The sequence below is a fragment of the Ranitomeya variabilis genome, chromosome 2, assembly GCF_051348905.1.
Source record: "Ranitomeya variabilis isolate aRanVar5 chromosome 2, aRanVar5.hap1, whole genome shotgun sequence".
NCBI lineage: Eukaryota > Metazoa > Chordata > Amphibia > Anura > Dendrobatidae > Ranitomeya > Ranitomeya variabilis.
In genome coordinates this window covers 992,071,678-992,096,772 of record NC_135233.1, presented here as the reverse complement: position 1 = coordinate 992,096,772, position 25,095 = coordinate 992,071,678, and the positions used below count along the sequence as shown (strand labels likewise).

The 25,095-nt window shown below is 42.3% G+C and overlaps 1 protein-coding gene across 2 annotated transcripts in view; it reads right to left on the bottom strand.

Moving 5' to 3' along the window:
- Positions 1-25,095, bottom strand: part of INPP5D (inositol polyphosphate-5-phosphatase D) — a 314,393-nt gene that overhangs the window by 38,341 nt on the left and 250,957 nt on the right. For both annotated transcript variants that reach the window (XM_077291050.1, XM_077291049.1), the window contains exons 11-20: positions 24,054-24,156; positions 23,772-23,968; positions 23,570-23,687; positions 22,723-22,819; positions 19,142-19,280; positions 18,848-18,956; positions 14,514-14,602; positions 11,247-11,328; positions 4,465-4,554; positions 1,832-1,945 (exon numbers count right to left, since the gene is read on the bottom strand). In XM_077291050.1, coding sequence (XP_077147165.1) covers positions 1,832-1,945; positions 4,465-4,554; positions 11,247-11,328; positions 14,514-14,602; positions 18,848-18,956; positions 19,142-19,280; positions 22,723-22,819; positions 23,570-23,687; positions 23,772-23,968; positions 24,054-24,156 — 1,138 coding nt within the window. The remainder of the gene's footprint in view (positions 1-1,831; positions 1,946-4,464; positions 4,555-11,246; positions 11,329-14,513; positions 14,603-18,847; positions 18,957-19,141; positions 19,281-22,722; positions 22,820-23,569; positions 23,688-23,771; positions 23,969-24,053; positions 24,157-25,095) is intronic.

Below are 25,095 nucleotides of genomic sequence, written 5' to 3'. Positions count from 1 at the left end.
ATACGGAGGGACGGAGGAGAAGAACATCATCCGAACGAGTTGTGAGGGAACATCAGAAACAGACACAACAGTTGTGGGGTACTATCCCGTAAGCACAGCAGGGGAGGACCACAACACATAGCGCTAGCGGGAAGGGACAGATTTCCACCTGCAAAGAGAACTCTGGAGGTGCCATTGGGCCGGCCGGACTTGCGTAGCCTGGTGAACCGTATTCCGGACTGAGGACCCAGAGATCTTCAGTAAAGAGGTAAAGAGACTGCAACCTGGTGTCCTCGTTATTTACTGCACCGCACCACCACCACCATCTACATCTATCAGATACTGTGCGCCCTTCGGCAGGGTCACGGACCGGGGCCTCGCCACCGTGACAACCCCAGAGCAGAGACTCAGAGGCCCGGTACCGGGTACCCCTCGGCCCTGCGGCAGTGGGGGCGCTACAACTGCCTATACGGTCACAATTGAATTAAAGTGACAGTACATTCACTTGCACATGCACTTTACCTACCACTCCTCAATCTTTGCCACATATTATATTTGCTTATATCTGTTTATCATGTGGGTCCATTTCTCTTCAATATATTATGGAATTCCTGATTTGTCAGCAGAACATTATTTATTGCACAAAGCATTTTTTATACTATATTGTGTCCTGCTGTTAGCATTATTATCATTATTGTTTCAATCTGTCCCTTGTGTATTGCGTCCCCTTTTCTTGTCCCCTGGGCATTTGTTTCCACTCTTACCTTATTTTCATTGTACCAAACAAATAAAATATTTCCTTTTTTCACTTTATTGGGTTTCAAACTCATTTTTTTCCTTTGTTTACTACCCATATAAATGTGGGCTATCAGCCCAGGAGAGGATCCACATTCAGTTTGGTTCCCAGCAAAGAGAATCACCTTATTACGGCTGTTAAGCACACATGAATTGGCCAATTTATGTGCTAAGTATCTTTTCTTTTTTCCTATTTTCTAGAGCAGTAAAGCAATTTCAATTTAAAAAATTTCATGTTTGCATGTTATAGCGCTACAGAGTGCAGCTTTATTTGTTCCTTATATATGGATGTGCCTACTCTTAGTATTCAACTGTACACACTTGCTTTTGTTTGGAAGTGATGGTCAGTCTTTGATATTTGTAAGGGTTCACTAACACAAGCAGATCGTTGTTTAAACAAAGGATGTGATCGTAAATCACGACTAGCAAGTGATGTCAGACAAGTGTTTATACAGGATGAGAATCGTGAATGAAATAGCTGAATAGTGACCATTCTACTCCTCCTTTTTGTCCTTCTAATTGTTGAATGAGAGACCAATCTCCATTTACATTATACGGTCTTCAAAAGTTGAACAGGAATTTGTTCGCTCCTTTAAACGATTCCATGGATGATGAATACACGTTTTTGGACACGTCATTTAATCGTTTAGCCCATTCACGTTACACAATTATCATGAACGATGAGTCATTGATGTTAAAATTGACGGATTATCGGACAGTGTAAATGGGCTTTATGGGAAACAAAAGTAAGACTCCAAGCACAAAGATTGGATCACTGAGCAATGGAAAAACATTGCCTGGTCAGATGAATCCAAATTCCCATTGCACCATGCTCAGATATTATGTGCCATGTCATTAGTGATTTGCTGGTGGGATCCATGACTTGTCAGAGAACTGATGTCGCCAAGTAGCCCCAGCAATTAGAACAATTTTTGGATGGAAGTAGAAGAGAGAGTAGTAACAACTGAACTTTGGGATATTGCTGCTATGGATATAGTTTGGAAACCAAATACTAAGAGGCTTTATTATAGGATTATAGGAGACATAAAGAACTTACTTTCTAGACAGTACGAGTGGAATTCTATGTAGAACTTGGTGTGACTCTTGGTGTAGAGCGTCGCCTTGCAGTTCAGCAGCTCAATGTATCCTTGTACATCAGATTCACCTGGATCTGTGAAGCAAGCGAGAGTGAAACACCACTACTGTGATCTAAAATGCTACACTGTTAACACAGTACAAAAGAAGTGCTACTACTACAGTATCGAAGAAGACCTGCAAGTTTCATTATTGTTATGCCTGATCCAGGAAGAGAGTTTAAATGACGTGACGCATATTCAAACAGGTTTAAGGCTAGGTGTACCTAGATTCCTACCTGAACATTTTTTATTGACCATTTGTTCCCTAAATGCAAAGCTAGGAAGCTTTTCAAACAATGTTCATTAAAGTGAATCCGTTACCAGGTTTTTGCTATATAATGCGAGAGCAGCATAATGGAGAAGCAGAGACCGTGATTGCAGCCATGTGTCACTAACTGGGCTGCTTAATGTAGTTTTTATAAAATCACTGTTTTTTCAGCAAGAGATTAATCGCTATAAGGTCAGAGTCACACTAGCGAGGAATACTGACGAGTGCTATGCGAGAAAAAAATCGCACAGCACTCGGACCAGTACTAATCTGTGGGTCAGCTCACATCATCGTTTTTTTTCTCGGCCATATTATATGTGCAACTGAAATCGCAGATTATTTTACGGAAAAAAATGGCATGGGCTCCTGCGCAATTTTCAAAGCCAGTTATTGGGGCAGATATTTATAGCCTGGGAAGGGGGTAACGTCCATGGAGCTTCCCAGGCTATTAATATAAGCTCACAGCTGTATACTTAGCCTTTACTGGCTATTAAAATAGGGAACCCCCCCAAAAGATGACGTGGGGTCCCCTATAATTAATAACCAGCAAAGGCTATGCAGACAGCAGCGGGCTGATATTAATAGCCTAGGAAGGGACAATGGATATTGCCCCACCAGGCTAAAAACATCAGCACTCAGCAGCCCCAGAAAAGGCACATCTGTAAGATGCACCAATTCTGGCACTAAGCCTTGCTCTTTCCACTTGCCCTGTAGCAGTGGCAAGTGGGGTAATAGTTTGGGAGTTAATGTCACCTTTGTATTGTAAGCTTAGTAATGGAGAGGAGTCCAGAAGACACCTATCCATTACTAATCCTATAGTTGTTACAGGTTAAATAAAGACACAGCCATAATAAAGTATTTAAATTAAATAAAACAATACACAGTTTCCCATCTTTATTATACTCCTAATCCATGCGACACCCTCGATCTCCTGTAATAAAAATAAAATAAAAAAACAACAATATACCCATGCCTGTCCATCGCTGTGTCCCACACAGTAATCCATGATTGGGGGATATACAGTTTACAACCAGGACGGTGCTAAGATGCGACTGCCCCGGCTGTAAACCACTGGTGAATGAATGAGATGCTGCCGGCGCAGCATCAGTGACTAGCAGTGCAGTCACTGATGCTGCGCACCCTGCACAACCTGACCTGCGATGAACTCTGGGGTGTGGGAAAATGCCAGTTCATTATATTGCAATATATTCCTGGTTTGAGTGTTTGTACCAGTAAAAAGTGGAGTAGTAGAGTGGCTTAGTGATTGGCATAATTGCTTTGCATTGCTGAGGTCTTGGGTTTGAATCTAACCATCAGCATGGATTTCCTCTGTGGTTTCCTTCCACACTTCTAAAATTGATGTGCATGTCTAAAATATGGAAAGTAGATTGTGAGCACCAATGGGGTCAGCACTGATATGACTAGTGGCAATCTCTGTGCAATGTGGCAGAATATGTTGGCACAATATTGGCAATGCGGACTAAATTTGCTATTGAGTCGCTAGGGACAGTGAGTAATATCCGTGCATTCTGGATACATATCTGTGGTGCTATGCTAGTAATTATATGCAGTAATTTCCCAGAAAACAATTATAGTAGAATAGTAGTGCCAGAACACAGCCATCAATTATACTGTAGTCCTTCTCACACTGTACTATATATAGCAGGTAAGATTTTCCCTTCTTTCCTTCTTACATTCCAGTATGTTAATGTCATGGCACTGTTGCAGGACATCCCGGGACTAATGGCTCCTTCTCTGTCTCTAAAGTTAGGGGCGCCCTAGCTATCCCAACTCCACAGATTACTTCTGATGGTGAAGATGCTGGGGCCACGTGCCTTTCTGAGCTCCTAAATCAGCCCTCATCTGTCCTTTTCACCACCCATGGAAGTGGGGAGTTGTAGTGTAAAAGAATACACAAACCAGAGTAACAGGGATAAATGAAAATACCAATCATACAAATATGCACTCACAAATTCACTGTCAATCAGTGATGTGGGTGGGGTTAGAACATAACTGAGCATTCAGAGGACTGGTAGATCTTCAGCAGATAAAACAGTGATTTTATAAAAATTGCAGCAAGGAGCTGAGCTTGTGATACTTCTCTGGAATCAGGGTATCTGCCCCTACCTTGGATGGGGTAGCAAAAACCCAGTATCACATTTCATTTAACTAGTCTCCAGCAGTTGTACAGTCAAATGAAAATAATTTCCCACAGAAAATAAAAAGAACTCTGACATGTCCTGACTCCTGACACCACAATAAATTATATTTCCAAAATGTCCTTACTGTTTTTTGAGACAAACTGGGAAGTTACGCCAACTTGGAAAGTAGCAAATACAGGCGAGTGATCACTGGTGGTTATATCTTCTGTGCATCCTTCAGGCAGAAACATATGGGGAGAAGTTACTGTTATGCAAAACACAAAACAGCTCAGCTACCTACATCATGTGCTGTGGCTCAGAAGTATTTAAAGGGAATCTATTAACACAAACTTACGGTATGAAATAAGCCCAAAACCTGGTAGGTAGAGTTCAGCAAATCATTTTCTAGGGCCCTGGTGTAACGGCCATATAAGTAGTCCATAGCCTGCAGATAGGAGCTCTTCAAACATCCTCCTACCTGCTAGCAGTCCTGGCACCTCTTCTGATTATTAGGCCTGATACAACGACAGGCATGTGTCACACCTCAATGATGACGGTGCACCAGGACTATGAATATGAAGGTCTCTGGGGATTCTGGACCAGGGCCCTGCAAACTGATTTGCTCATTTCTTGCCCCTCTAAAAATTGCTCCTTAGGCATTCTAATCACTGGATCCATTCTACAGAAACTGAATTGCAATCAAATATGCTAATTAAGGTGCTCGGTGTGGCCAAGAGGCTCAGTGCACCGTTCCGCTTACTAGTTTTTTATGCCCCAACCTTCCTCACTGGTTAGTGACAGTGATGGATTGCCTGAACTTTCTGTACAGACAGGGCTCGCTCAACACAAGCCAGGACTGTCAATCAGCAGTGTGGGAGGTGGGACATGCAAATCAGGGGGTGGAATGGTGCACTGAGCCTCTTAGCCACACCAAGGGTACACCGAGCAACCTAATTAACATATCTGATTAAACTTCAGTTTCTGCAATATGTAGGCAGCAGTGAGATCACTAAATCATGTCAGTTTGGGCTGACAGACACTCTTTTAAGTGTTATTTCTATCTTATAAATCACTTTTTGATTTGTGATTATCAGAAAGTTTTATTGAGGCCCAAATGATTGCAGCATTGATTTAGCACTGATTCAAAGTTTTCCTATTCACTTGCCTTGGAAAGCACTAATGCAAAAGAAAAAAAATAGAGAAGGAGCCACAACCCTAAACCAAAACTGGTAGAAGGTGTAAAGCTCAAACCTCCACTAATAACAAAACGATGGCCTGTCCTAGCACTAAGCCATCACTTTTTGGCTATGTTCACACGATTGTATAAAAAAAAAAAAAATTGGCCAATTTTCAACCAGAAAAAAACATACGCGTTTTCACTATTATGGTCATCTGTATGGCATCTGTTTTTATACATTAGCAGTTATTAAAATTTACAGGAACAAATGCAGCTTCCTATATTAAGAATTGTAATTTATCTTTATAATTGGATGCGATATATAAGATCTGTTTTTTTTCTGCACCTGTAGGCTTGAATAGGCGAGTCATCTGATACTCGGAAGAAAATAGTTCATGCTGTGATTTTTTTTTTTACATTTGGTCCATGTGAATAAATGGTCATCTGAACATAGGACCTATTGAATAACATTGGTCCGAGTGGTGTCAGTTTTTTCCACGGACAACATGAAGACCAAAAATATGGTAGTGTGACATGAGCCTATAAGATGGGAATAAGTTAAAGGAGCTTTCAGGGCTCTAGACAAATTTCTGCTGTCACTATGTGGCTGCAGATTGCTGAATAGTGGCAGTGTGCAAAGTACGGTACTTGTATAGTTATAGTTACATACTTACATAGTTATTAAGGTTGAAGGAAGACTTTAAGTCCATCTAGTTCAACCCATAGCCTAACCTAACATGCCCTAACATGTTGATCCAGGGGAAGGCAAAAAAACCCCATGTGGTAAGAGTAAGCTACATCATGGGGAAAAAAATTCCTTCCCGACCCCACATACGGCAATCAGACTAGTTCCCTGGATCAACGCCTTATCAAGGAATCTAATATATATACCCTGTAATATTATACTTTTCCAGAAAGGCATCCAGTCCCCTCTTAAATTGAAGCAATGAGTCACTCATTACAACATCATACGGCAGAGAGTTCCATAGTCTCACTGCTCTTACAGTAAAGAATCCGCGTCTGTTATTATGCTTAAACCTTCTTTCCTCCAGACGTAGAGGATGCCCCCTTGTCCCTGTCACCGGTCTATGATTAAAAAGATCAGCAGAAAGGTCTTTGTACTGTCCCCTCATATATTTATACATTAACATAAGATCACCCCTTAGTCTTCATTTTTTCCAAACTAAATAGCCCCAAGTGTAATAACCTATCTTGGTATGGCAGACCCCCCAGTCCTCTAATAACCTTGGTTGCTCTTCTCTGCACCCGCTCCAGTTCAGCTATGTCTTTCTTATACACCGGAGACCAGAACTGTGCACAGTATTCTAAGTGTGGTCGCACTAGTGACTTGTATAGAGGTAAAATTATGTTCTCCTCATGAGCATCTATGCCTCTTTTAATGCATCCCATTATTTTATTTGCCTTTGTAGCAGCTGCCTGACACTGGCCACTAAATGTGAGTTTGTCATCCACCCATACACCCAGGTCTTTTTCATTGACGGTTTTGCCCAGAGTTTTAGAATTAAGCACATAGTTATACATCTTATTACTTCTACCCAAGTGCATGACCTTACATTTATCCCCATTAAAGCTCATTTGCCATTTATCAGCCCAAGCTTCTAGTTTACATAAATCAGCCTGTAATATAAAATTGTCCTCCCCTGTATTGATTACCCTGCAGAGTTTAGTGTCATCTGCAAATATTGAAATTCTACTCTGAATGCCCCCTACAAGGTCATTAATAAATATGTTAAAAAGAAGAGGGCCCAATACTGACCCCTGTGGTACCCCACTACTAACCGTGACCCAGTCCGAGTGTGCTCCATTAATAACCACCCTTTGTTTCCTATCCCTGAGCCAACTCTTAACCCACTTGCACATATTTTCCCCTATCACCATTATTCTCATTTTATGTATCAACCTTTTGTGTGGCACCGTATCAAAAGCTTTTGAAAAGTCCATATACACTACATCCACTGGGCTCCCTTGGTCCAGTCCAAGTCCAGTCCTTACCTCTTCATAGAAGCTGATCAAATTAGTCTGACATGAACGGTCCCTAGTAAACCCGTGCTGATACTGGGTCATGAGGTTATTCCTCTTCAGATACTCCAGTATAGCATCCCTTAGAATGCCCTCCAGGATTTTACCCACAGTAGAGGTTAAACTTACTGGCCTATAATTTCCGAGTTCAGTTTTTGTCCCCTTTTTGAATATTGGCACCACATTTGCTATACGCCAGTCCTGTGGTACAGACCCTGTTATTATGGACTCTTTAAAGATTAAAAATAATGGTCTATCAATGACTGTACTTAATTCCTGCAGTACTCGGGGGTGTATCCCATCCGGGCCCGGAGATTTGTACATTTTTGTGATTTTTAGATGCCGCCGTACTTCCTGCTGGGTTAAGCAGGTAACATTAAATTGGGAATTATTATCACTAGTCATATTGGCTGCCATGGGATTTTCTTTTGTAAATACTGATGAAAAAAAGTCATTTAGCATATTGGCTTTTTCCTCATCCTCATCCACCATTTCACCCAGACTATTTTTAAGGGGGCCAACACTATCATTTTTTAGTTTCTTACTATTTATGTAGTTAAAGAATATTTTGGGGTTATTTTTGCTCTCTCTAGCAATGAGTCTCTCTGTCTCAATCTTTGCTGTCTTGATTTGCTTTTTACATAATTTATTTAAATTTTTGTATTTATTTAATGCCTCCTCACTACCTACTTCCTTTAATTCTCTAAATGCTTTCTTTTTGTCACTTATTGCGCCCCTTACAGCTTTATTTAGCCATATTGGTTTCCTCCTATTTCTAGTATGTTTATTCCCATACGGTATATACTGTGCACAGGTCCTATCCAGGATGCTAATAAATGTCTCCCATTTTCTTTGTGTACTTTTATGTCTCAGGATATCGCCCCAGTTAATTGCACCAAGATCCTCTCTCATCCGTTGGAAATTTGCCCTCCGGAAGTTTAGTGTCCTTGTCACCCCTCTACTACACATCTTATTAAAAGAGACATGAAGACTTATTATTTTGTGATCACTATTCCCCAAGTGACCCCCAACAGTCACTTGGGGAATAGTTATGTGCCAACTAGATTTTCTTGAGCTTCTTTCAGTACATTGTGAGGATGGGATGACAATCGACAATCTAATCCATACATAACCATAACTATGCAAATCGCACACTTGCGGTCATGTGACCTCACCCCCAGCTTTGCTAATACAGGGGAATCATGACAGTGTCACAATATGGCAATGAGCAGTTGCATAGAGTGACTGAACAGATTTTTCTTGCGGCTGGAAAACCCTTTTATGATGGAAGTATCCATGTACCAAGGCTCTATCTAACATAAAAAAACAAAATAGAACAAATGCCATTCTTGTAATGCTCTATCATTGATTTGTGACCTCGTCAATTTTTTTTATGTGCTCTAAAACACTTTTTATTGACTTCTTCTAATCTGTTTCTTTTCATTTTATGAAGTCACTATTGTTACTGTACTATTACACGTACCATAATGTGCATGGTTTAAAAAAAAAAAAGTAAAAAATCATCAATCCCTACATGCTGCTGACATAGTGGAAGAAACAGTTATACACTGCTCAAAAAAATAAAGGGAACACTAAAATCCCACATCCTAGATATCACTGAATGAAATATTCCAGTTGTAAATCTTTATTCATTACATAGTGGAATGTGTTGAGAACAATAAAACCTAAAAATGATCAACGTAAATCACAACTAATATCCCACAGAGGTCTGGAGTTGGAAAGATGCTCAAAATCAAAGTGGAAAATGAAGTTACAGGCTGATCCAACTTCAGTGGAAAAGCCTCAAGATAAGGAAATGATGCTCAGTAGTGTGTGTGGCCTCCACATGCCTGTATGATCTCCCTACAACACCTGGGTATGCTCCTGATGAGGCAGCGGATGGCCTCCTGAGGGATCTCCTCCCAGACCTGGACTAAAGCATCCGCCAACTCCTGGACATTCTGGTACAACGTGACGTTGGTGGATGGAGCGAGACATGATGTCCCAGATGTGTTCAATCGGATTCAGATCTGGGGAACGGGCGGGCCAGTCCATAGCTTCAATGCCTTCATCTTGCAGGAACTGCTGACACACTCCAGCCACATGAGGTCTGGCATTGTCCTGCATTAGGAGGAACCCAGGACCAACCGCACCAGCATATGGTCTCACAAGGGGTCTGAGGATCTCCTCTCGGTACCTAATGGCAGTCAGGCTACCTCTGGCGAGCACATGGAGGGCTGTGCGGCCCTCCAAAGAAATGCCACCCCACACCATTACTGACCCACTGCCAAACCGGTCATGCTGAAGGATGTTGCAGGCAGCAGATTGCTCTCCACGGCATCTCCAGACTCTGTCACGTCTGTCACATGTGCTCAGTGTGAACCTGCTTTCATCTGTGAAGAGCACAGGGTGCCAGTGGCGAATTTGCCAATCCTCGTGTTCTGTGGCAAATGCTAAGCATCCTGCATGGTGTTGGGCTGTGAGCACAACCCCCATCTGTGGACGTCAGGCACTCAGACCATCCTCATGGAGTCGGTTTCTAAACGTTTGTGCAGACACATGCACATTTGTAGCCTGCTGGAGGTCATTTTGCAGAGCTCTGGCAGTGCTCCTCCTGTGCCTCCTTGCAAAAGGCTGAGGTAGCGGTCCTGCTGCTGGGTTGTTGCCCTCCTACGGCCCCCTCCACCTCTCCTGGTATACTGGACTGCCTCGTGGTAGCGACTCCAGCCTCTGGACACTACGCTGACAGACACAGTAAACCTTGCCACAGCTCACATTGATGTGCTATCCTGGATGAGCTGCACTACCTGAGCCACTTGTGTGGGTTGTAGAGTCCGTCTCATGCTGCCACGAGTGTGAAAGCACAATCAACAATCAAAAGTGACCAAAACATCAGCCAGAAAGCATTGGTACTGAGATGTGGTCTGTGGTCCCCACCTGCAGAACCACTCCTTTATTGAGGGTGTCTTGATAATTGCCAATAATTTCCATCTGTTGTCTATTCCATTTGCACAACAGCATGTGAAATTGATTGTCAAACAGTGTTGCTTCCTAAGTGGACAGTTTGATTTCACAGAAGTTTGATTTACTTGGAGTTATATTCTGTTGTTTAAGTGTTCCCTTTATTTTTTTGAGCAGTGTATAATACTACACCGATGCATCAGACGGACTCACCTGGCCCTATTGTATATGAATGGATGCCGCCAATATTCCTATGAAAGCAAATGCAATGTACTTTTGTGTATTTCAGTGTCATACAGTCATGGCCAAAAGTTTTGGTGCCCTCAGACAGTTCTCTTCTCCGATTTTCTGTTCTCCATGCTTAGTGGGGCACACACAGATGCACAATGCAAAGATGGAGTCATCTTTTCCCCTTTCAGGTGTGAGTTTCATATTGCCCACACATGCTACTTGCCACATGTGACTTTGAGCGAGCATCACATGGTTGAAACAAAGTTGTTTACCCACAATTTTGGAAAACAATTTTGTCCGGACCATTTTGAGGGTTTTGTGTGAAATTATGTCCAAATTGCCTTTTTTTCTCTTTTGTTTGTGTTGCTCCAGTACACACAAAAGAAATAAACATGTATAATTGCAATAATTTTCTGGAAGAAATACTTAATTTTGTGGAACAATTTAAAGGGTGCCAACACTTTTGACCATGACTCTACATGTATCTTGCAAAATTCAGGTAAAATATAAGTACTTACCATATGATTGGCATACAACATGCATCTGAGGGTAGGATTTCCATAGCACCCTGTCACACCAAGAAGGTAAATTGTATTTTATCTAAAAAAAAAAAAAAAAAAGAAAATATAGATGTGAAAAACCATACCAATCCATCACGTCGAGGTGGACTCATTGAAGCCAAAGCGCCCTGGTTTAATGGACTGACAGCAGCATCTAAATAGTTAACAGCAAAGATTGGAGCTCAGCTTCTGCCCTGCTGATAGAAACAGATGTCAGATGTAACATAGCCGGCATCTACAGTGTGTGCAAATGTACAATTATACAATTAGGTCCATTTGTGGCAAGGGGTTAAACTCAGTATAAAGAAGAACAAGGAGTCTGGGAAGTGATGATACTGCCCCACGGAGCTTTGATCTTAGACAGAAGGATTTGCAAAAGCAAAATTGTGTTTTTTTTTTTTAATTTTTCATTTGATCAGTCATTTTGTTAACTGATGTAAGCTATTAACACTTCTACCTTATAAAACATTCTTACTCTGCTGCATTTTTTTCTATCCCTGTATAAAACTTTTTCACAGTACTATACATCAAGCCCAAATATTTTAACCCTCGGTCACACATTGCAGGAACCAGACTGAAGCCTAGAAAGGTAAAATATGGACACTAAAAAGCATAAACACCCGGGAGCACTAAAGCTGTTACAATGTCCCAATAATGAGCTACTTAGGTGTTTTTATTATTATTTAAATGATACAAGTGTACAAGGGATGTATTAAGCAATTGCTAAACAACGTTTTTAGACAACGTTAAAAGTATTTAGTCAACCACCAATTGTGCGAGTTCTCCCACTTAAAAAGATGAGAGAGGCCTGTAATTGACATCATAGGTAGACCACAGCTATGAGAGTCAAAATGAGAAAACAAATCCAGAAAATCACCTTGTCTGATTTGGCAAATTATGTTGGAAAATAAGTATTTGGTCATTAACAAAAGTTCATCTCAATATTTTGCTATATATCCTTTGTTGGCAATGACAGAGGTCAAACGTTTTCTGTAAGTCTTCACAATGTTGGCACACACTATTGGTGGTATGTTAGCCCATTCCTCCATGCAGATCTCCTCTAGAGTACTGATGTTTGGGCCTGTCGCTGGGCAAAACAGACTTTCAACTCCCTCCAAAGGTTTTCGATAGATAGATAGATGTGACTGGCACTGCAGGATCTGAGTCCCTGGCGGTGTAGTGTGTTACTGATGGTAGCCTTTGTTACGGTGGTCCCAACTCTATGCAGGTCATTCACTAGGTCCCCCTGTGTGGTTCTGAGATTTTTGCTCACCGTTCTTGTGATCATTTTGACCACATGGGTTGAGATCTTGCGTGGAGCCCCAGATCGAGGGAGATTTTCAGTGGTCTTGTATGTCTTCCATTTTCTTATTATTGCTCCCACAGTTGATTTCATCACACCAAGCTGCTTGCCTATTGCAGATTCAGTCTTCCCAGCCTGGTGCAGGGCTACAATTTTGTTTCTGGTGTCCTTCGACAGATCTTTGTTCTTCACCATAGTGGAGTTTGGAGTGTGACTGTTTGAGGTTGTGAACATATGTCTTTTATACTGATAACAAGTTAAAATAGATGCCATTACTACAGGTAATGAGTGGAGGACAGAGGAGCCTCTTAAAGAAGAAGTTACAGGTCTGTGAGAGACAGAAATCTTGCATGTTTTTAGGTGACCAAATACTTATTTTCCACCATAATTTGCAAAATAAATCTTGCCAAATCAGACAAGGTGATTTGTTTTCTCATTTTGACTCTCATAGTTTTAACATAGTAACATAGTTATTAAAGTTGAAGGAAGACGTTAAGTCCATCTAGTTCAACCCATAGCCTAACCTAACATGCCCTAACATGTTGATCCAGAGGAAGGCAGAAAAAACCCATGTGGCAAAGAGTAAGCTCCACATTGGGGAAAAAAATTCCTTCCCGACTCCACATATGGCAGTCAGACTAGTTCCCTGGATCAGCACCCTATCAGTCTACCTATGATGTCAATTATAGGCCTCTCTCATCTTTTTAAGTGGGAGAACTTGCACAATTGGTGGCTGACTAAATACTTTTTCCCCACTGTATGTTAGATAAATATATGGGTGTATGAGGGTGTCCTTACGCTCCCCCAAAGGCAGATGTTAGATAAAGAAGGATAAGGCATGTTGGAATTCAACATGCTGAATTCTTTTGTTTTCAGGCGAGATAAGCCACTGCCAGAGGAGTCACTTTTAGCATTTTTCACAGTCACTCTCACAAATTCTTAAGGAATTTGTGGCAGCTCTGGGTCACCTGGAAGTTATTTGTTGCTTTTTTTACTTTGGTCCAGTAAGAGTTAATGTCAGTCTCTAGCTGGCAATTTCCTTTAGGCTGGTCAGCTGATGTTGGTTAGTAACCGCTCCCACCTCCCTTTAAATAGTCATATGACTTATCAGCTGATCGTCAGTTATAGAGTTTCTTCTATGCAGACCCGCTAGGTGTGTGGAGCTCTCCTGTGACTGTGGTATTGCTGCCGTTGGAGTTCGGTTATCCTGGTGCCATTTTCTTTCTTGCTGTGGAGCTGAGCAGCAGATTTTGAGATGAGTAGTATCCTTTTTGTCTGTCCCTTATTTGTCTCTTTCCCTGTGTAATATAATTTGCACTGGTAAAGCTAGCGTCGTTTCTGGCAAATGCACTAGCCAGGATTAGTAGAGGTGATCGTCAGGGACTAGGCACGTGACTGTGGCGGAGGGAAGGACCCGCATAGGGTGTTAGGGAAGCTTAGGCATAGGCACAGGTTGGTGTCAGGAGATGTCCCATCCTCTGCCCCCGACTGTTAGGGCCTTCCTCTCCTTTTTTCCACCCTGTCGTACTTATATGCTGTGTCGTACCCGTGTCCGAGCATGACAGTTACATCATGTCTTGTATCTGAACCTGGTGTCAGGTATAGCAGTGATCGGGTTACATCTGCAATGCTAGACACTACATGTATCAATGTAGAACTACAGGACTACAGTGTGTCACATTATGCTTTCCACCTTTATTCTCATAATTTGTGGTGGTCACAGTAGAATAACCTGAGAATGTTTAATATGTACAGTTAAACAACACTATTCTAGCAATAAAGCATGGTTATTGTGTATCATGTCATTTACTTGCAAATTGCAATCACTGTATCTGTTGTATCTGTAAAATTGTCATTTCATGGTCAATTTACAATTTACCAATATACTTCATGAATATAACCCCTATGTGCCGATTACTTACTCCTGTTGCTTTCTGCTTCGTGTAGCAATAACGTTCTCTTGCTCCTCGCTCATAGCGGTATGTTGGGGGAAATGTGATCTCTTCTTCATCTGCAATGAGTGATGATATCTTAACATATTGTACATATATAATCTAACCTTAACATGCTCTCCACTATATCTTTATTTTCTTCTGGGCATTGGTTTGTCATACTTTCTAATACAGAGGTACACACGTGGTCAAAATTATTGGTACCCCTCATTTAATGACAGAAAAACCCACAATGGTCACAGAAATAAGTTGAAATCTGACAAAAGTAATAATAAATAAAAGATCTATGAAAATGAACAAATGAAAGTCAGACATTGCTTTTCAACCATGCTTCCAAAGAATTAAAAAATAAATAAAACTCATGAACTAGGCCTGGACAGAAATGATGGTACCCCTGAAAATAATGTCAAAACTGACATGTTAAATCGCAGTGTGTCCACTAACAAGCATCACAGGTGTCTACAATCTTGGAATCAGTGAGTGGCCTGTATATAGGGCTACAGATACTCGCTGTTCTGTTTGGTGACATGGTGTGTATCACACTCAACATGGCCCCGAGGAAGCGAAGGAGAGAGTTGTCTCAGGAGATTAGAAAGAAAATTATAGACAAACATGTTAAAGGTAAAAGTTATAAGACCATCTCCAAGCAGCTTGATGTTCCTGTGACTACAGTTGAACATATTGTTCAGAAATTTACAATCCATGGGACTGTAGCCAACCTCCCTGGATTTGGCAGCAGGAGGAAAATTGATAACAAATCAAAGAGACGGATAATATGAATGGTAACAAAAGAGCGCAGAAAAACTTCTAAACAGATTAAAGTTGAACTTCAAGCTCAAGGAACATCAGTGTCAGAACCCACCATCCATCTTTGTGTGAGCCAAAGTGGACTTCATGGGAGACGACCAAGGAGGACACCATTGTTGAAAAAAATCATAAAAAAGCCAGACTGGAATTTGCCAAACTTCATGTTGACAAGCCACAATGCTTCTGGGAGAATGTCCTATGGACAGATGAGCCAAAAATGGAACTTTTTGGCAAGGCACATCAGCTCTATGTTCATAGATGGAAAAATGAAACATATCAAGAAAAGGACAGTGTCCCTACTGTGAAACATGGAGGAGGCTCTGTTATGTTCTGGGGCTGCTTTGCTGCATCTAGCACCGGGTGTCTAGAATCTGTGCAGGGTACAATGAAACCTCAAGACTATCAAGGGATTATAGAGAGAAATGTGCTGCCCAGTGTCTGAAAGCTTGTTTCTCAGTCGCAGGTCATGGGTCTTTCTAACAGAATAATTACCCAAAACACACAGCAAAAAACACCCAAGAATGGCTAAGAGGAAAACATTGGACTATTCTGAAGTGGACTTCTATGAGCTCTGACCTAAATCCTATTGAGCATCTTTGGAAAGAGCTGAAAAATGCCGTCTGGAAAAGGCAACCTTCAAATACCAGACAACTGGAGCAGTTTGTTCTTGAGGAATGGACCAAAATACCTGTCGACAGGTGCAGAAGTCTCATTGATAGTTACAGGAATCGTTAAATTGCAGTGATTGCCTCACAAGGTTGTGCAACAAAATATTAAGTTAAGCGCACCATCATTTCTGTCCAGGCCTATTTCATGAGTTTTATTTTTTTTAAATTCTGTGGAAGCATGGTTGAAAAGCAATGTCTGACTTTCATTTGTTCATTTTCATAGGTCTTTCATTTATTATTACTTTTGTCAGATTCAAGTTATTTCTGTGACCATTGTGGGTTTTTCTGTCATTTAAACGAGGGGTACCAACAATTTTGATGACGTGTTTATTAAATGTTCTCCTCCTGCTTATTCGCGCAGCCTTTCTAATAAATTGCACTGCTCTCGCGTTCTAAATATAAGGATTGATAAAGGAGCATGTGACCGGACCTGTCCATCAGTCTCCTCCAATTAAAAAAATTGCTTTACCACCCTCTTGACTCAGTAGAACTAATAGAACTAATTAGTATACTACCTGAGCAGGCATGAAGCTTAATTTTTGATATTTTTGCTAAAATGACACATTGACTGGGGAGAAGTTGAACACATTTGGGTACTATGCAAAGAGATCTCTCAAGTGATTGTTGCACTTTGAGGAATGAGGGTAGGGGCAGTTTTCCTTTAGCCCCTTAACATACAGTTTTATCACATGTTGCGTGCAGGGAGTAAAGAGCGGGCTCAGGAGCTGATCCTGCTTGATACCGGGCAGATGCTGACTGTGTTGCATCTACCTCTGATTGAAGCGACCAGAGCCATCATTGATCACTGCTGTTTAACCATTTAAATGTCGCTCTAAATCACTGACAGCAGCATCAAAATCGTGCATCGTTCATTAGACTCTGCAATGCAATGAAGGGAACCAATTAATTTTTTTGGGGGCTGAACTCAATCTGAATGTGTCCTAAGTGAACTAAATATATATATATATATATATATATATATATATATATATATATATATATATATACATATATATATATCAAAATATTTTCATCTTTGAATAGGCCCCTCTTTTGCCTGTTCAAAAATAATAAAAATTTAGATTGTGAGCCCCATCGGGGACAGCGATGATAATGTGTACAAACTATATAAAAAAAAAATAAAGAAAGATAAAGAAAAAAAATACAAATATTAAAAAAAATAACATATTTGAAATTGATGTATTCATAAAAAGTCCTATCTAACAAAATTTAAAATTGTCCAAACCATATGTTAAACCCTGAGAAGTAACAAAAATTGAAACACATTATTGTTTTTTTGGTTGCTGCAGTTCCTCAAAAATTAAAACAAAGAGCAACCAAAACATCATGTACCCCAACATGGTATCAATAAAAATGTCAGCTCTGCACATAAAAAATCGAGGCCTCACACAGATCACACAGATTCAATGGAAGATTAAAACAAGTTACTGGTCTCTGAAAATGGCAACACACACAGTTTTTGTTGTTATCAAAGTTCAGATTTTTTTAAACTAAGATATACATATTTTTTCAATTTTTTTTTCTAAAATGATGTGCTACCTTCGATTTTTTGAATTATATTTACATATATATAATATATGAAACGAGAGAATGAGATAAAAAAGATAGATAAATAGATAGAGAGATAGATGATAGATAGATAGATAGATAGATAGATAGATAGATAGATAGTGTTCTGATTTTTTTTTACATCAGTGTGCCTTTTCCAGAGGTTTTTAACAAATTCGAGAGATTTTAGACAGATTCATAAAATGCAACATTTTAAAAATAATTTCAGTCTCCCCAGAGGGATTTTAAGCACGCCTGTTCTTTCAGCGCATTGTTTGCCAAATTTTGTGAAACATGCAATACCCAGATAGATTAGCGAAATTAGGATTATTTAGTCTAGAAAAAAGACGACTGAGGGGCGATCTAATAACCATGTATAAGTATATAAGGGGACAATACAAATATCTCGCTGAGGATCTGTTTATACCAAGGAAGGTGACGGGCACAAGGGGGCATTCTTTGCGTCTGGAGGAGAGAAGGTTTTTCCACCAAAATAGAAGAGGATTCTTTACTGTTAGGGCAGTGAGAATCTGGAATTGCTTGCCTGAGGAGGTGGTGATGGCGAACTCAGTTGAGGGGTTCAAGAGAGGCCTGGATGTCTTCCTGGAGCAGAACAATATTGTATCATACAATTATTAGGTTCTGTAGAAGGATGTAGATCTGGGGATTTATTATGATGGAATATAGGCTGAACTGGATGGACAAATGTCTTTTTTCGGCCTTACTAACTATGTAACTATGTAACTATGCAAGTTTTTACACTAAAGAGTTGCAAACCAGTTGAAGACAGAAAAATTAATTTGGAGCTCTGTATAAAATTAATGAAATCTTGCGCCATTTTGAAAAAAAAACAGTATTCGAAAAAGAAAAGTGTCTTGAAAAAAAATTCCACAAATTCCAAACTGGGGCCTATGGTGGACACAGGGATGAGTTGACCACTAGCGATGAGCAAATGTGCTTCGATATGTTGTTATCTGAGCATGCTCGGGTGCTGAGTGTCTTCGGCGTGCTTGAAAAATATGTTCGAGTCCCTGCGGATGCTTGTCTCGTGGCTGTTCGTCAGCTGCAACACATGCAGGGATTACCTGTTTGATAGGCAATCCCTGTACTTGACATGCAGTTGCTGGGACGAGCATGCTCGGATAACACCTGTTGGAATGTTCGCTCATCACTATTGACCACTTGATATCAGAAGCCGAATCTGTATCAACGTGAAATGGGGTTGTCTTTAAATTTCGAGCATTGCCTGACATTACTTACTGAAATGGAGGAAGACTTGACTTTCTTTACGTTCCATATTTAACTGGTCATTGGGCAGAAGTTCTTGGTGTTGCTGTAGTTTGATCTTGTGAATTATATTTTCTGCCTCCTATTAATTACACAGACAAAAATAGAACTAAATTGGTCTGCTAATAACTAATAAATAACTCATATACTAAGCCTCTATATCCAATAAGTAGACACAAAACACAGTGTTACAAGCTAATGGCTTGTGGACTAATATAATGATTCAGAGCTGGGGCAGATCTGGCTGCCATTATCTATACCGCTTACACTGTTCGGCAGTTGAACACGATAATTAAGATCTCCGAGCCAAAAAAGATGAGTAAATCGATGTGAGATGTTGAAAGGGCTCAGCTTCTTGTCACCCAGGACCAGGAAACGCAGTATGTTAAAGTAATTCTGCTTTCTCCTAATTGAGAGAAAACAACAGATGGACGGATTATGGTAGCATCCTGTCTCTCCACAGATACCCGCAAGCTCCATGAAATGTGACGTACACTGCATTATATAGAAAACTATGGAAAAATAGTAAAAAACCCAGACACTTATATTAGGGGCAGGCGCCTATCAGACCATCGTAAATTTGAATCTGTAGGTGGGGTTCCATCCAATATGTTTATCCCAAGGAGTCATAATGAGGGCTCCTCAATTAAAACCAGACGATCAGCTGAGCCAAGATATACTGCATTGCACACCTCCCTGCTGCCCTGACTTTTCAAAAAACAGATCATTAAATGGAGTGTCAGCACAGAATGACTGTTCAAACAAAGTACAAGCACTCGGTGCAACCTTGGTGTTGCCAAATATTTAAGTGCACTTTCCCAACTACTTGCTTTCCCTCTATTTTCACCTCCCACCCTCTTTTTTGAGTGACAGCTGTAACACTATTGCCAGTATCCCCAGTTTCCCGGCATGCAAGGACCCTGGCATATTCACTGAATCTGTGAGGTCCCCTGGTCTGTGTGCACCCAATGTCCTGAACCCGAACCCATGCTCAGCCTGCGACCAGTGTCCTGAACCCAAACCCCTGGTCCATGTGCGGCCAGTGTCCTGAACCCAAACCCCTGGTCCGTGTGTGGCCAGTGTCCTGAACCCAAACCCCTGTTCCGTGTGTGGCCAGTGTCCTGAACCCAAACCCTTGGACTGTGTGTGACCGGTCTCCTGGACCCGAACCCCTGATCAGTGTGCGGCCTATGTCCTGTACTTGAACCCCAGGTCCGTGCACGGCTAGTGCCTGAACCTGCTTCAGTGCTCTGTGTGCAGACGGTTCTTGAACCTGCTCCCCTTGTCTGTGTGCGGCCAGAACCCGAACCTGCTCCCCTGCTCCTTGTGCGGCCAGTTCCTGAACCTGCTCCCATTCTCCATATGTGGCCTGAAACCTTGTCCCCTGGTCCTTTTCTATCTGTCCTGCTAGAACCAGTTTCCGAATCAGCCACATTTGAACGTAGCCTGAATCCATGTCAGAAACCGTCCCCTAGAGGTGCCAGAACTTACTAGTCTGAACGGAGTCCTAATCCTTAATCAGTGTCAGTGAACCTGATCCCTGGATCGGCAGCTGCAGTCCCAGGATCTGCCTAGGAGAGGTAACTGGTGGTCACCCGCAGCCCATTCTGTCTCCAACATCAGGAGCTCCAGTGAACACCAGGTAGCCACTTAGCTACACCCCTTCGTGGGCAGGCCTGGCCCTGTGGCACAGTGGGTCCAGGAGCCACGTACACCACTGTTGGGCATAACAGTTTGCTTCGGCCATGGACCCCGCTCATGCCCAGTCCTCCCTGCACTCGGAGCTGTATCGGCAGCTGAAATACCTGCGGGAGAGCCAGGAAAAAGGTTTTACCATCTGCAGACACTAGATGACTGATTGGAGACCCTGACATCAGTTGCGCCAGCACAAGTTGTATGATCCTCCCCAGGCTAATCTGCGGTTTATAGACTGCAATTAATATAATTGTACTTGTCTATATAAAGATACCGCTCAGCTCACATTGCTCCCAGATGCTATAAAGATCCAATGGACCTCTGGCTCTGTTAGTAGAAAATGATGATAAACATAAGGGTGAATGACCTCGGGGAGATCAAAACATCCAACACCGCGGAGACACCATCACGTGTTTCTCAACGCAGTGATCCAGAACACTGCCCCCATCCCTAAAGGGAAATATGCAAATGCATGTAGAAAAGCAGCGGAGACACCATCACGTGTTTCTCAATGCAAGCAATGAATAGCCAGGTCTTTCACCGGGAAGGAACAACCACGGGAAGGGCAGCATCCAATAAAGGAAAACCACCTACCGTATATACTCGAGTATAAGCCGAGATTTTCAGCCCAAATTTTTGGGCTGAAAGTGCCCCTCTCGGCTTATACTCGAGTCATGATCGGTGGTGGGGTCGGCGGGTGAGCACTGTGTCATATACTTACCTAGTCCCGGCGTTCCTGTCGCTCCCCCTGCCTGTCACACTGTCTTCGGTGCCGCAGCCTCTTCCCCTGTACAGCGGTCACGTGGGACCGCTCATTAGAGAAATGAATAGGCTGCTCCACCCCCCATAGGGGCGGAGCCGCATAATTCATTTCTCTAATGAGCGGTGCCGGTGACCGCTGACAGAGGAAGAGGCTGCAGCACCGAAGACCAGCTGTCTGGGGGAAGGAGCGGGACGCCGGGAGCAGGTAAGTATTACATAGTCACCTGTCCGCGTTCCACACGCCGGGCGTCGCGCCATCTTCCCGGCGTCTCTCCGCACTGACTATGCAGGTCAGAGGGCGCGATGACGCATATAGTGTGCGCGCCGCCCTCTGCCTGATCAGTCAGTGCAGAGAGACGCCGGGACGGGACGTGAGGAGCTGCAAGCAAGAGAGGTGAGTATGTGTTTTTTTTTTTTTTTTTATTGCAGCAGCAGCAGCTATGGGGCAATAATGGACGGTGCAGAGCACTATATGGCACAGCTATGGGGCAATAATGGACGGTGCAGAGCACTATATGGCACAGCTATGGGGCAACGGTGCAGAGCACTATATGGCACAGCTATGGGGCAACGGTGCAGAGCACTATATGGCACAGCTATGGGGCAATGGTGCAGAGCACTATATGGCACAGCTATGGGGCAATGGTGCAGAGCACTATATGGCACAGCTATGGGGCAACGGTGCAGAGCACTATATGGCACAGCTATGGGGCAATGGTGCAGAGCACTATATGGCACAGCTATGGGGCAACGGTGCAGAGCATTATATATATGGCACAGCTATGGGGCAACGGTGCAGAGCACTATATGGCACAGCTATGGGGCAACGGTGCAGAGCATTATATATATATGGCACAGCTATGGGGCAACGGTGCAGAGCATTGTATATATGGCACAGCTTTATGTGGAGTATCTATGGGGCAACGGTGCAGAGCATTGTATATATGGCACAGCTTTATGTGGAGCATCTATGGGGCCATAATGAACGGTGCAGAGTATTATATGTGGCACAGCTTTATGTGGAGCATCTATGGGGCCATAATGAACGGTGCAGAGCATTATATGTGGCACAGCTTTATGTGGAGCATCTATGGGGCCATAATGAATGCTATGGAGTATCTATTTTTAATTTTGAAATTCATCGGTAGCTGCTGCATTTTCCACCCTAGGCTTATACTCGAGTCAATAAGTTTTCCCAGTTTTTTTGTGGCAAAATTAGGGGGGTCGGCTTATACTCGGGTCGTCTTATACTCGAGTATATACGGTATGCCAAAACATGGTATCCATCCACAGACAGCTGTTTCGGGGTAGAAAATGATGGACGTATGTTTTAACAGGCAACTGCAAATACAAATGTGTGGATGTGTCTACATAGAAGAAGTAATTGGTACCTGAGTTTCTTTTCACTCCCTGAAGTAAGGTGACTGTTAATAAAACCAAACGATGTCCCATTGAACATAAATGAGGCACCAACTGCTCCTTTATTGCCTATGTACAAGAACACATGACATAAATTAATAGAATTAAGATTCCCAAACACTTTAGCTTTTTCTCGCTTCTCTCTCCTCTATATGCTGGGCTAAGGTTTCCCATAAGAGCAAAGGATTGGGCATTGTGAAATCTACATGATCCTTCTTTACCCCAGCATTTACTATGGAGGGAGAGAAGGGACACCCCAATACACATTAGAAAGATGGCCAATCCCAGCTAAACTGATGGATCTGCCAGATGTTCGTTTAATGTGTATGGGGACATTTATTAGGCCGGGGTCATACTTGCGAGTGTGATGCAAGAATCTCGCGCGAGTCTCTCTCCTCAATACCCGGCACTGCCGCTGGCACTCGGGACCAGAGTGTGCGGCTGCATGTATTTCTATGCAGCTGAATGCTTCGGTCCCGAGTGCCGGCGGCAGTGCCAGGTATTGAGGCGAGAAACTCGCCCGAGTTTCTTGCATCACATTCGCAAGTGTGACCCCGGCCTTAGGGCTCATACTCACTTGTGCGAAACTTGGATGAGTCTCGCACGGCAATACCCGGCACTGTACCTGGCACAGAGGAGCGGAGCATACGGCTGCATGTATTCCTATGCGGCCGCACGCTCCGATCTGAGTGCCGGCAGCAGCGCCGGGAATTAACATGCGAGACTCATCCAAGTTTCGTGCAAGTGAGTATGAGCCCTTAGAGTCAATATCAGACCCTACATCCAGAAATACAATGCACATTCTCTCCCGTTTCTTACCCAGTGTATTGGCAATTCCGGTTTTCACACTGTTTGTGCAGATGTGGCTGATTCGGTGGGCATGTTCTTGCTTTGCCAGGATAACAATTCGTATATTCCAGAGTGTCTGAATTGTAATCTAAGTAACAATGATAATTGCGTTATCTCATAGCATCTGCAATGTATTTCATGTAGTCATCAGTTCCTTGGCCGATATATTTACCAGTTTATATTCAGCATTTGTGATCTCATTTAGGGAGCGAAGCAATATTTCCACCCATTCTTTTTCATTCAGAGGATCTTCCTGGGTACCAATCACATATATGTCATGTTCTATGTAATCGGCCGTCTCGTCGCGCGTCTTGCCTTGCCCTTTGCAGAGGAACCAGGAGGTAATTTTCTTTGGTGGAGGAGCATCTCCTGTTACAAGTGGTGTCACAACCTGTAAGTATTTGATAACCTAGGTACAGCCAATTCAGTATCTACGCTAGAGATCATAACTCACCCATATTCCACGTCCCTGTGAAGATAGTCAACATGTCGGGTTCTAGCTGATCAGAATGTTTGTTCTTCATCTGCTGGAGAAGCTGACAGAATCCTTCCCTTTTCTGTATGGCAGTAGAAAGGTTAATTATATTATAAAAGTTGTTCATATACTGCACAGTTGTAATAGTTATCAAATAAAAGCACAAAATGCTGGTAAAAAATAATTCCTACAGATTGCAATCCGATTAAGCATCTGTGAGATGTGCTGGAAAAACAAATCTCATCCTTTACAGGGGCTGTCTGGCCTTGGGGTACAAGTCTGAAGTCACTCTATGTGATTGCAGACTTGTGAATCCTCACAGCGCTTACAGTACACATGGTCCCCACTGGAAGCTGTAAGTATGTGATTTGTATACATATGGTCACATGCCAACTAGACATGCAGTGCCTTGCTCAGTACAAGTGAACTAAGCAAGGTCAGATTCGTCTAGTCGGAATGTGCCTGCCAGTATGCAAATCGCTCCCGGCACTGGCAAATCCTGACAGCATGCATTATGAGCGCTGTGAGGATTCACAAGTCACATAGAGTGACTGCAGACTTGTACTCCAAGGCCGAAAAACCTCTTTAAGGCCCCAAGTTAAAGGATTTAAAGGATCTTCTGCTATTGGGCCCCTACAAAGGTCTCGTATAGTCCAAGACAAAATGGATCAGAACTGTGTTGGTATCTCAGGTTGTATCTAAACTATTTTAGTTTGGTGATTTTAATGATATAGTTGAACAGTGTATATTAAGGTGTCTGGCTTATAATTCTAGTTGATTGCATGCTTAATTCAATATTCTTCAGGAAATTAGAGATGGAAAAAGGATTAAGAAGAATACAAGTAATCAGTAAGGTGAGAAGCAGCAGAGAGTAATAGGAGATGCAGTGGACAATGCTTGCCAGGTATGGATTTTGGCCAGCGCACCACTGTTCTGTGCAGGTGTTCTCCTGCAGTAACAATAATCCAAATAAATGGAGGGCAGACAAGTGCTAGAGAGCAGCTAAATACCTTATTTTTAA